General features: G+C 36.7%; 1 protein-coding gene across 2 annotated transcripts in view; it reads left to right on the forward strand.

The window, feature by feature from the left end:
- Nucleotides 1-12683, forward strand: part of HPGD (15-hydroxyprostaglandin dehydrogenase) — a 51403-nt gene that overhangs the window by 18271 nt on the left and 20449 nt on the right. For both annotated transcript variants that reach the window (XM_069096747.1, XM_069096738.1), the window contains exon 4: nt 3884-3980. In XM_069096747.1, the coding sequence (XP_068952848.1) occupies nt 3884-3980 (97 nt within the window). The remainder of the gene's footprint in view (nt 1-3883; nt 3981-12683) is intronic.

A 12683-nucleotide genomic window follows, 5' to 3' on the forward strand; every position in this document is an offset into this window, starting at 1 on the left:
TGACTTGCTTTCCTTTATCAAAGCAGATCCAAGAACCTGTGGTGGCAGCAAACCCTGAGGACTCTTGGGGTGCTTGCTGCTACAGTCCCCTACTCCTAGGAGCTTGACATACCTGTGCCTGATGCTGCAGATGCCTGATCAATTTTAGCCCTATTTCAGCTTAGCAATCCAAAGCTCAAGTGATCTCCTAGGCTTCCAGTAATAGGGACTATGAGCATATGCCGCCATAACCCAATCTTTAAAAAAAAAATAAAAGCCTCTTGGCCCCAGTTTTCTCATCTTTAAAATGAAGAAGCTGGACTGACCTTTATGGTTATTTGTAGTTCTAAATATATTATCCTATGAAATTGAGTGCCTCTTTGTCCCTTTATTCTCACCGCAAGTATCTTACCCCAAGTGTGCTACCCATCAAAGGAATGAATTGATAAAAAGGGCATTGATAATGTACTTTCCAGTTCCACTGAGCACTTTTCTCACAACCCTGTGTGGTAGGTAGATTTGGTAAGCATTGTCATCCCCATTACATAGATGAGAAAATCATGTCTTGTGACTTTAGCTGGTGAGTAGTTGGACTGGTACTGAAACTCAACTCTGACTCCCACTCCATTTTTTTTTCTTTTTGTTTCCTCCATTGCACCATGCTACAGGGAAGTTATGTAAACTCCCCTGAATATCTCCAAAACGGAGTAGATACCTTCCATGAAGATACAATAGCATTTACTATGTATACAGTCCAAGTGTGAGGTCAAGGTAACCCACTAACTTTTAGGCAAAAAGTATATAATGTAGAGGGATGTTACAAATTGTAATGAAAAGTTAAGAATGGAAAACAAGGGGGAAAGGAAGCAAAGGGTAATAAATACCTGAATAAAAACCATCATTTTCAAGAACTGGAAAGATAAGAAAAGGCAAAAAAGTTAAGAAATAAGGTCATACAGTTTGGGCAAAATAAAAGAAAATGCCTAATTATCGTGTTTACCCTAAAGTATAACCCCAAAGAGAAGATGAAGGAGGAGATAAGGGAAATGACAAATTGGAAAATTATAGTGATGAGTAAACTTCTGTGGATAGGAAAATGGAGGCAGGGGTATCAACTCAGGAGAGCAATTGTGAAGTTTTCAGTGTGAACTTCTACACCTCTTAGAAATCAGTAAACTCCACAAATCAAGGCTCTACGTATTTGGTTGATTATCTAGACTTAGGAAATAGTTGGAGAAAATGTTACTAATGCACATTAAACTTGAAAGTGTCATGCATAATCCCCACCCCCAGCCTTCTGTTAGTTATCACCACATCCCTTCCAAGAGGTAAAGATCTAAAACAATTTAATTCAAATAGAGATAGGGGTGGACATTAAAAGACAGGTTTTAGCTCATGGTAGGAGAAGAGAACTTTTTACAAGTCTTTATTTTTATTCTGGACCTAAACATTCCCACCCCCACCCCGCCATGGAACATTTTCATCAACACTAAGAAGAAACTTCTTAACCTTTAGAACTGTATAAAAATTGATTGAATAGTCTCAAGATAACACATGGGGCTCAGTGCTAGACATCTTCAGAGGTTGAAAGACTGCATACTAGGATACTGCAGGGAGAGTCCTACTTCAGGCAACATGTTGAGAACGGCATGGGAGGTTTCTTCTAAGATTGAAATGTTAGGAATTATCTTGAGAGTGTTTACCTTATGGCATCTGTAGGAGAATTGCCCACTATGGACAGAACAATGAGAGAAATAGAAAGATTATAATAGAAAGTTTTACTTAAAGAGAAAAAATGGTTCATAAGGAAATATCTTAAACCAAATTTTAATGCACTACAAATAAGGCTTCTAAAACTTGTTTAGGTCACCATAATAGGGATAGATGAAGAAACTGAAAATTGAAGAGGTTAAGTGATTAAGTCATAGTCACATAGTGTCAGAGGCAGGATTTGAACCCAGGCCCCTCTGACTCCACAACCAGAATTCTATTCAGTTCTCTAGAGAGGGTTCCAGCTAGTCAAATCATGCCAAATGTTCATTTTGAAACCACTTTGAAGTAAGTCTTTGTAAATGATTGTTTAGGCAGCTAGGTGACACAGTGGATAGAGCACCAGGCCTAGAGTGAGGAGGATCTGAGTTCAAATTTGACCTCAGACACTTCCTAGCTATGCGACCGGGTAAGTCACAAACCTTGTTTGTCTCAGTTTCCTCATCTACAGAATGAGCAGGAGAAGGAAATGGCAAACCACTGCAGTTATCTTTGCCAAGAAAATTCCAAATGGTGTCACAAACTCTTGCTGTTTTAACAACAGCAAAATGATTGTTTAGGGGCAGAGGCAGAACAAAAGAATGGAGAGAGAAATTCTTGGTTTTGAAACCAGAAACATTGGGTTCAAGTCCCATCACTGGAACATCCTGAATATATGTGTGTATGCCCAGGTATATTGAAAATATGGAACTTGTCTGTCAACTAACTAAGCTGTAAATCCATGAGAATAGTTATAGGTAAGAAGCAAAGTGCTAATACATATGATACCTAGATGTTGTTTGGGCATGCAGGAGACTTGGGCAGAAACCAGCAGAATATAACAGACTTGGGTAATCCTACCCTATCCTTCCATATTATTGTCTTTCTTTCTTCTTACATAAACAGTTAAGTTGTGTGTTTTGTCTTGGAGTAGTGGGAAGAGGGAAGGGCCCTCTGGGTTTGCTCATTTACCCCCCAGTCAGCCTAATGTCAAATTGACTTATTGCTCAAATGAACAGGACAGTCATTTAATTTTGTGTTATAAAACTACTACTGTGTAAGATAAGCCTCTCTGAGTGCTTGTCTGGAAAACCCCAAAGGTTTGGAAACAAGAACAGTGTCAGGTCGGAAAGCAAATGGTAACCTCTTCAGACCCACTAGAGATCATTTTCCTCTTAATTCAGTCTTTGAAAATCAGATAAATGTAAGTAAGAATTATGAAATCTCAAACAAGTTTTTGTCTCCCAAAACTGAGTCACGGGTGTGAAAAAGCCTCAAACAGAAGGGGAAAATAATTCTATTTCAGGCATAAGTTTTATCTCAAAAGTTGTTTATGGTTTTGATGATATTTTAGATTGTAGTCATAGGTCAAAAAGAGTACAGTAACCTGGAGATTAGCAAATGAATGAATAGATGGTTTCTGGTTCATAGATGAAGAACACAAGAATAATGGAACCCAAGAAGTAGTCAGGAAACAGGAGTATAATGATGTTGGAATATGGGTGCAGAATGTCAAGAGGCAACAACAAAATTTAGAAAAGAAACATATGAGACCATTTGATAATTCGTGATCTGTGGGCTTTCTGGGTGATTCTCAAACTAAACAGGACTTAAAGTAGTTTGTAGTAACTGGACTACTCCCTGACAAGGTTAGATATAATGCAATAGTATTTCAAGGGAAAACAAGTATTTTAGGTAATATTTTATATAGCAAGTTAGAGTCAGAGGTCCTGAGTTCAAATCTTAGGTGTGCCACCATGTGACCTTGGCCAAGTCACTTATGCTCTTTGTCTCAGTTTCCTCTTCTGCAAAATAAGTGTTGAACTGATGATTATAATATCATAGCTAGCATTTAGATGGTATTTTAGGGCTTGCAGAATACTTAATTTTAATAAATTAATAACATGTAAATGACAACAAAGGGCCTTTTCAGCTCTAAATCTATGATCCTAAGTTTTACAGTAGCATGGTTAGTACTATAATTATTTGGCATACTTAGAGTTCAGGTTCAAATATGATTAATTTTCTTTTGCTTCAATGAATGTTCAAAGACCTCTTGAAATGTAAAGGTGCTTTACCTACTTCATTGGCCTTGCCTAAACAACAGCAACTGGCAAAACCCACCTGCACATTGATTTCTCCTTTTTCCCATTAGGTTTCTGTGATTAGTGGAACATATCTTGGACTGGACTACATGAGTAAACAAAATGGAGGTGATGGGGGTGTCATTATCAACATGTCATCTCTGGCAGGTAAGAAAATCCGTAAGAGGAAATGTCAGGGTGGCTAGGTGGTGCAGTGAGTAAGAGCGCCAGCTCCGGAGTCAGGAGGTCCCGGTATCGATTCTGGCCTCAGATACTAAACACCCATACACACACACAAAAAAGAACAAAACAACTGGCTGTGTAACCTTGGGCAAGTTACTTAACCCCAATTGCTTTAAAAAAAATTAAAAAATTTTAAAAAAGAGGAAATGTCAATACATTTTTTTTCTTGCCAGTTAGTATATTAAAGTGTATTTTTTTCCAAAAGTTAGTCCCATGCCTTCTTTTCATTGCATTTCTAAAAGACAACCATCTGTTTGAAAAGGAACAACAAAAATTTGTATTTGTATTTTCCTAATGGTTTTGTGCATTTACGAATTTGCATTGAGTCTTTGCTTTGGACTGTCCTTTTATTTTTTAACTTGAGCTTGTGCCCCCATCTCTGGCTGTGAGCACTCAGAATATATATATATATATATATTTAATAATATAATATAATATAACATAACTTGGACTATAACAATAGTTGGTCTTATGAAACAGCATGTGTAAAATCACTATGAAAAAAATAGAAAGTTTGTGAACTTGAGTTGTCATATGATATTAGAATCATCTCATAATTCTAGATATGTGATTGTACAGAATAGTGATCTCTAAATTTTTTGATTGCTCACCCCTGCTGGTAAATCTTTAACAGCCAGCTCTGGGGTGGAGGGGAAGAAAATAAAAATGTACATGTGACATACTTGTAAGTTTATTCTGCATTGTCAACGTTTTCTTCATCACTTTAAGTTTATAAACCAACTATAAATCGAGCCCTGATTTATGGCCTTTACCTATATCCAAAGTGTGAATGCTTCCCCTGAAAATTTAATAATCAGCTCTTTAAAGTAAGTTAGAACTGGCTCTAGCACACCCTTGCTTATTAGCAAAAGATATTTGAATCCTGAATATATGTTTATCTTCAAGTTATATTTTTACTACTGTGTTAATAATTATGTACATTATGAAATATAGTCATACAGAAATGTAGGATGAGATAAAGATGAAATTATATTTGGCCATAATGTTAACAGAGAACCACTGGAGTTTATGGAGTAGGGGGTGATATGGTACAAAAAAAATCACTTTGGCAACTGTATAAAGGATGGATAGGATTGGAGAGACACTTAGGAATTTTTTTGTGTTGTTTAGTCGAGTCTGACTCTGTGACCCTATTTGTGGTTTTTTTGGTAGAGATACTGTAGTAGCTTGCCATTTCCTTCCTCAGCTCATTTTACAAATGAGGAACTGAGTCACACAGGGTTAAGTGACTTGCCCAGGGTCATACAGGTAATAAGTGTCTGAGGATAGAGTTGAACTTGTGAAGATGAGTCTTCCTGACTTCTTGGCACTTTATCCACTGAGCCACCTAGTTGCCCCAAGATCTAGAAATATGGAGGCCAATTACAAGACTATTTTAGCAGTCAAAGTTAGAAGTGATAAAAGGTAAAAAGTGGTAAGGGTCTGAATTGGAGTGGTGCATGTATAAATGAAGAGTAGGGAACATATAGAAAAAATATGGACAAAGCCAAATTTTGCCAACATAGTTGTGAGTGCCTAGGCTTAGATGGGCCTGAGGCTTCTGAGTGGGAAGGAATCAGCTACATGGAAGGCCAGTGGTGAGAAGTAAACTCTAGTTTCACAGTCCCCATTTTGGAGACTACTCATCCAGCACAATTTTTTTTTCTGGTATCATTATTCTTTTTATGGTAAAAAAAAATATTGGCAGATCTCCCCACATGATAGCAGTTGTACAGTCAGTATCTATTAATTGAAAAAATAAATACATAGAATCCTAACCAGAAAACCTCTATGGCTTCAGTAGCCATACTGATCAGGAAGACCTAGGTTCAGGTGCAACCTCTAAGATGGATTGACTATGTGACCTTGGGCAAGTCACTTAATCTCTTATTGTACTAAGCATCTCTCCAAGACTGTTGCTGAGTACCTGAGCAGGTATTCATATACATTGGTAAGGAAATGTATTTAGAAGTTCCCCTTTTATTTCTATCCTCATATGTATGTATTTGCAAGATATTAGTCTACAGAAGATATGTTTGCTGATTTATTATACTGAGTCACGGTGCATATTTTGTTGAAGCTAAATAAAGAACTACAGGACAACACTTCCTTGGCTTATGGAGTCTTTCTCCTTTCCCTACCAGTTCAAGTTGGGAACACTGAGATAACATTTAGTGGGTGGATTTCTACTTGATCAATCCATAGCAATTATGAATGAGAATTAATGGTGGGAATTATTAAATCAATAATTCCAAGTGATCTTATATAACTCAGTTGTATGGACACAGTGTGATATAGGGGGAGGTGTCCTGGCTATGCAATCAGAATGCCTGAGTTCAAATGATGCCACTGATGCTTCCTACCTGTTTGACTTCAGGGAATCACTTAGCCTTCCTGGGCTCAGTTTCTTCATCTTTAAAAACAAGGGGGTTGAATTCTATGGCCTTTTTTTGCTTCCTTCTAGTTACAGATATATCTAGAAAATTCAGGTTCCCAAATATTATTTGTGAATTTTTTTCCAATTCTGTTGAATAGTAGAAGAAAGTTGGCACTTAATTTAATTGGTTAGCTACCTTAATACTATTTTAATAATATTAAACATCTGCTGGGAGCTGTGGCAAAATCAGCTTCAACTGCTGGTCTTTCCTGATCCCTGTAGCTATCATGGATTCATCAAATCATTTTCCAAAACTATAATCTATCACTAAAAGAGGTTTCTATGTAGAATGACATTTTAAAATTTTGACATTTTTATTTAAAGTTTTAAGTTCCAAATTCTGTCCTTCCTTCTTCTCCTCTCCTGTCCCCTCCTTGAGACGTTAATCAATCAGATATAGATTTTACATGTGCAATTACATATAGCACTTCTGTGTTAGTGGTTTTGTACAAGAAGACTCAAAAAAAAAGAGAAAGTGAAAAATAGCATGCTTCAGTCTCTATCCAATCAATATCAGTTCTTTCTCTGGAGGCAGATAGTATGCTTCATTATTAGCCCTTTGGGATTATCTTGGATAACAGTATTATTGAGAATAGCGAAGTCATTCATAGTTCTTCACCAAACAACATTGCCTATTACTGTGTACAACATTCTCCTGGCTGTGTTTACTTCACTATGTATGTAAGTCTTTCCAGGTTTTTCTGAAATCATTCTGCATTTCATTTCTTATCCAACAATAATATTCCATTACAACCATATACCGTGGCATGTTTAAACACTCCCCAACTGATAGACATTCCTTCAATTTCCAATTCTTAGCCACCACAGAAAAAGCTAAACATATTTATAAAAATAGGTTCTTTCCCCCTTTTTGGGATATCTTTGGAATACAGACCTAAAAGTTGTATTGCTGGATCAAAGCATAGATCCAAATTGTCTTACAGAATGGTTGGATCAGTGTACAACTCCACCAATAGTGTATTAGTGTCCTAGTTTTCTGATTTTCCCTCTAACATCCAATATTTTCCTTTTTTGTCATGTCATTCACTCTGACAGGTATGAGATAGTACCTCAGAACTGTTTAATTTGCATTTCTCTGATCAATAGAGATTTAGAGCATTTTTTCATATAATTATAGATAGCTTTGGTTTCTTCAATTGGGGAATTAATTGTATTTTTGTAAATTTGACTTAGTTCTCTAAATATCTGAGAAATAAGGCCTTCATCAGAGATACTTGTTGCAAATTTTCCCCCAGTTTTCTGCTTTCCTTATAAATTTGGTTGCACTGGTTTTGTTTGTGAATTTTTAAAATAATTTTATATAATCAAAATGATCTATTTTATATTTGTATTCTTCCCTCAACCATAAATCTGAAAGGATAAATTATTCCATGTTCTCTTAATTTGCTTATGGTATCACTCTTTATATGTAAATCATGTAACTATTTTGACCTTATCTTGGTATATGGTGTGAGATGTTAGTTTATACCTAGTTTCTGCCAAGTTGTTTTCCTAGTAGTTTTTGTCAAAGAATGAGTATTTGTTCAAAAAGCTTGAATCTTTGGGTTTATCATAAACTAGATTACTATGGTCATTTACTATAAAATGATGTGTACTTAGTCAATTCCACTGAACTCCATTTCCTATCCAGTACCAGATTTTGATAATTACTGCCTTATAAATAATTTGAGATCTAGTATGGCAAGACTACCTTCTTTCGCATTTTTTTTCCATTAATTTCCTTGACATCCTTGAGCTTTTGTTCTTCCAGATGAATTTTGTTGTTATTTTTTCTAACTCTATAAAATGGTTTTTTGATAGTTTTATTGGTATGGCACTGAATAAAGAGATTTAGATAGAAATGGCATTTCTATTATATTGGCTTATATTTGGTGGTCAAAGATTTTATTCAGCTGTGGTCTTTTAATTAGAAATACTTGAAAATCCTCCATTTTTCCCTGAATGATTATATTCAGTTTTGCTGGGTAGGTGATTCTTGGTTGTAATCCTAATTCCTTTGCCTTCTGGTATATTATATTCCAAGCCCTCTGGTTCTTTAATGTGGAAATTGCCAAATCCTGTGTGATCCTGATCATAATTCAATGATATTTGAATTTTTTTTTTTGCTTTTTGGAGGGCAATTGGGGTTAAGCAACTTGCCCACAGTCACATGGCTAGTTTTTGTGTTAAGTGTCTGAGGTCAGATTTGAACTCAGGTCCTCCTGACTCCAGGGCCGGTGCTCTATTCACTGAGACACCTAGCCTCCCCAGAATTGTTTCTTTTTGACTGCTTGCAAAACGTTCTCCTTGATCTGTGAGCTCTGGAATCTGACTATAATGTTCCTGGGAGTTTTCTTTTGGGGATCTCTTACAGGTGGTGATCAATGGATTCTTTCATTTTCTATTTTGCCCTCTGTCTTTAACATATCAGGGCAGTTTGTTTGTTTTTTCATAATTTCTTGAAAGAAGTTGCCCAGGCCCCCCTTTATTTTATTATGGCTTTCAGGTAGTTCAGTAATTCTTAAATTATCTTTCCTGGATCTAGTTCCTAGGTCAGTTGTTTTTCAAATGAGAAATTTCACATTTTATTCATTTTTTTTTGCTTTCTTGATTTTATTTTATTGTATATCTTACAGAGTCATTAGTTTCCACTTTTTCAATTCTAATTTTTAAGGAATTGTTTTCTTCAGTGAACTATTGAACTTTCTTTTCCATTTGGCCAATTCTATTTTTAGGGAGTTATTTTCCTCAGTAAACTTTTGTATATCTTTTCCCATGCCATTGACTATTTTTTCATGATTCTTTTGCATTACTCTCATTTATTTTCCCAATTTTTATTATACTCTAATTTACTTTTTAAAACCCTTTTAAAACTCTATCAGGAATTCTTTTGGGGCCTGAGACCAAATTATAGTTTTCTTTGAGGTTTCACATGTAGCCATTTTGATACTATTGCCCTCTTCTAAGTTTATACCTTGATTCTCCCTATCACAATAGTAAGTTTCTTACTATTAGGTCAAGAGGTTTTTTTTTTTGTTTGTTTGCTCATTTTTTCAGCTTTTTTTGTGACTTGGTGTTTTTATCTGAGAGCTGGACTCTGTCCCAAGTTTTTTGAGCATAGGCTTTGCTGTTGGCTTTCATTGGGCTTTAGGGATTATCTGCTTGCTTTCTTGGGAGGGTAGACTTCCCTTCTGGCTTGTACTCAGAGGTTGAAGCCTCCCTGTTGGCCTCCTCTGGGTATGGGATTTAGCATCTGGCCTGCCCCAGGGTGGAGCTTTGCTGTTGGGTTGTTTCAGTAACATTCTTTCTGGTGGCTGGACCTAAAGGAGGGATCTTGTTACTGGTCCATCCCAGGGGTGGGGCGCTGATGCTGGTTGCTATAGAAACACAGCCTTTTCTGCTAACAGGTCTAAGAGAAGTAATTTTGTTGCTGATCTTCCCAAGGGGTAGGACTTCACTACTGGTCAGCAATGGGATCAAGGCCTCCCTGGTAGCTTATGCTAGGGGTGGGGTTGCTGGGGTGGGGCCCTGCTGTGCTACAATGACAGTTCAATAGCCTAGGGGGCTGCTGGTTTACAGGAGAGTGGGGCCTTCACTGGTGGGTTGCCCCAGGCTTGGAGCCTTGCTGCTGCCCCACTGCTGTAAGACTGGGTGCTGTTGCTGGTCTTAAACCTTTCACTCCCCCACCACTCCAGTGAGACAGACCTGTTCGGCTGGGCTGGTAAGCTGCTTCCCTGCTCCTAGCTCAATCCTGAGGTGGTTCTCCAGTGGTTTGGAAGGGAATTTGGGAAAGTGTCAAAGGGCTCCTTCCTCACTCTACCATCTTGGCACGGGAAGTATGAATCACTTTCTTTGAAGGTCATTAAAAGCAGACTATCTTCCTATTTGTCTGCCCCCACCCCAATGGCATAACAGAAAGATAATACCTGGCTTTGGAGTCAAACATCTATTCTCACCCCCTTTGGAAAGTCATTAACCCCTTCTAGGACTCAATTTCCTCATCTATAAAACAAAGGGCTAATTAAGCTTATATTGTGGTTCTCAAAGGATACGCCATAGTGAACTAATATGGCACAAGTTTCAAAGGGTGTGCTGGGAAATATTTGCATATCATATTATTGCAAAAATTACAAATTACTTTGAACTAACACAAATCTTACCCAAACTAAATAGTATGGAAAGAACAGTACTTGCAAAATCAGCAAATCTTGCCTATTATACATGACCCCAACCTTAAAACATATCAGACCCTGAATTCTACAAAGAGCTCAACAAAATGGCTACACCTCGCAAGGGGAAAGAATACATCAAAAATCTCCCAAATTTCCATGAGCACTAACAACTTCAAACAATCAATGTTTATGACTCATCCTACCAAAAGGTCCAGGTGGTCGCCAAGGACTCTCAGCTTTAAAGTTAAAAGTTTCAATTAATCAGAAATGTGTTCTGGTTTATTGCATTGTCTGCTGATATCCGCATCTGGAAGTCAATGAAAACATATTCCAGTTGCAGATTTAATAACAGAGAGAAATTTGGGCCCTGGGTTTGATGAGTCAGGGTTTATTCCCAAAGTTACTTTATATTTTGACAAAGCTCCAGTGAAATACTTAGGTGATAAATACTGGCCCTGTGTTATAAATGTGCTAAAGCCCAGGAAACATTTGGTGATTTTTGCCTGTAGTCAAATATCTAGATAGGCATTGACAAATAAGAATGTGGAAATAAAATTATTCTCAGTTCTTTCTTAATTTAGTCACAGAGCTGTGTGTATATGTGTATGTGTATGTATACATACAACTATGTTTATAGGATAAAGCATATATCATATTTAATAAAATGGGATAATATAGTATTAATATGATTAATATATTATAATATTATCAACATACAAAAGACATCTATCTAAATATATTTATATCTATCTATATACTTCATAGATGTATATATATAACATAAAGATATATACACGTGTGTGTGCAATACACATATATACTTTGTATATACATATATCTATATGTCTATATGAAAACATATATCTGTGAAATATATATTACAGATACTTTACTAATCCCATATTTCATCAAGACAGGTACTCCCTTGAGCAAGATAGATTCCAGTTCTTTAGTATATTAGACTTCATTAGTTGCTGTGACCAAAACCAATCAATTCCCATTCCCTAATCTTTTAGTGATGGTATTTTTTTTTTCCATATTTGGCTGAATTGGTGCCCAGATGACAAGGCACTACCAGATCATATGTTCCAATGTCCTTGAGAACCTATGAACCCTGAGCCACCCTCACACCACAGTGAGGCATCAAAGTAACTTTATTAAAGATACTACTAATATACATTCACAGATGTTTAAGTCTGAGGCCACATTTGAACTCACGAAGAGGAGCCTTCCTGACTCTATCCACTGCACCCCCTAGCTACCCTATCACATACACATCTACACTTACAGGTATATAGGTGTGCATGTGTATGTACACATGTGGTACAGTGAAAAAAAGCATCAGAATGACTTTATTAAAGAAGCTGCGACTTAGATACACATTTGTTTAATTAAGTGTATACATCTATGTGGTATGTGCTTGTGTGTGTACACATATGATACACATTTGTTTAATTAAGTGTATATATCTATGTGTATGTGCTTGTGTGCGTACACATATGGTACAGTAGAGAAAACATAGAGCTGGGAGTCAGAGGACCTGGGTTAAAATCCTGCTTCTCCCACTACTAGATGTATTACCTTGGACAAATTACTCAGTCATTCTAGGCTCCAGTCTCTCACCTGCAAAATGAGACGGTTGGGCTATATTATATGTCTAAATATTCTTCCACCTCCAAGTCAATGGATCTTTTGTTTGTATATGTTTATTACAACACCTAAATAATAATGCATTTTTCTTCCTTACCAATATATATCTTTCCTTACTAACATCAGTATAATATTAAATGTGGATAACGTGTGTATATATATTTTTAACCTGGGCTCATGATTTCTTCAGGATAAAGAACTCATTGAGTTCTGTCTTGCAATGCAGAGCGGCATGTTTCTACAGCTTATAGTGTTAAGACAGTTGCTGAGAGAATTGAGAGACTTGTGACAAGGAAGGGAGGGAAGAAAGAGGAGAAGGAGTAAGGAAGGAAGGAAGGAAGGAAGGAAGGAAGGAAGGAAGGAAGGAAG

Source organism: Petaurus breviceps, unplaced genomic scaffold (assembly GCF_028583685.1).
Source record: "Petaurus breviceps papuanus isolate PSGF00001 unplaced genomic scaffold, PetGlider_PUasm1.0 126, whole genome shotgun sequence".
NCBI classification, from domain to species: Eukaryota; Metazoa; Chordata; class Mammalia; order Diprotodontia; family Petauridae; genus Petaurus; species Petaurus breviceps.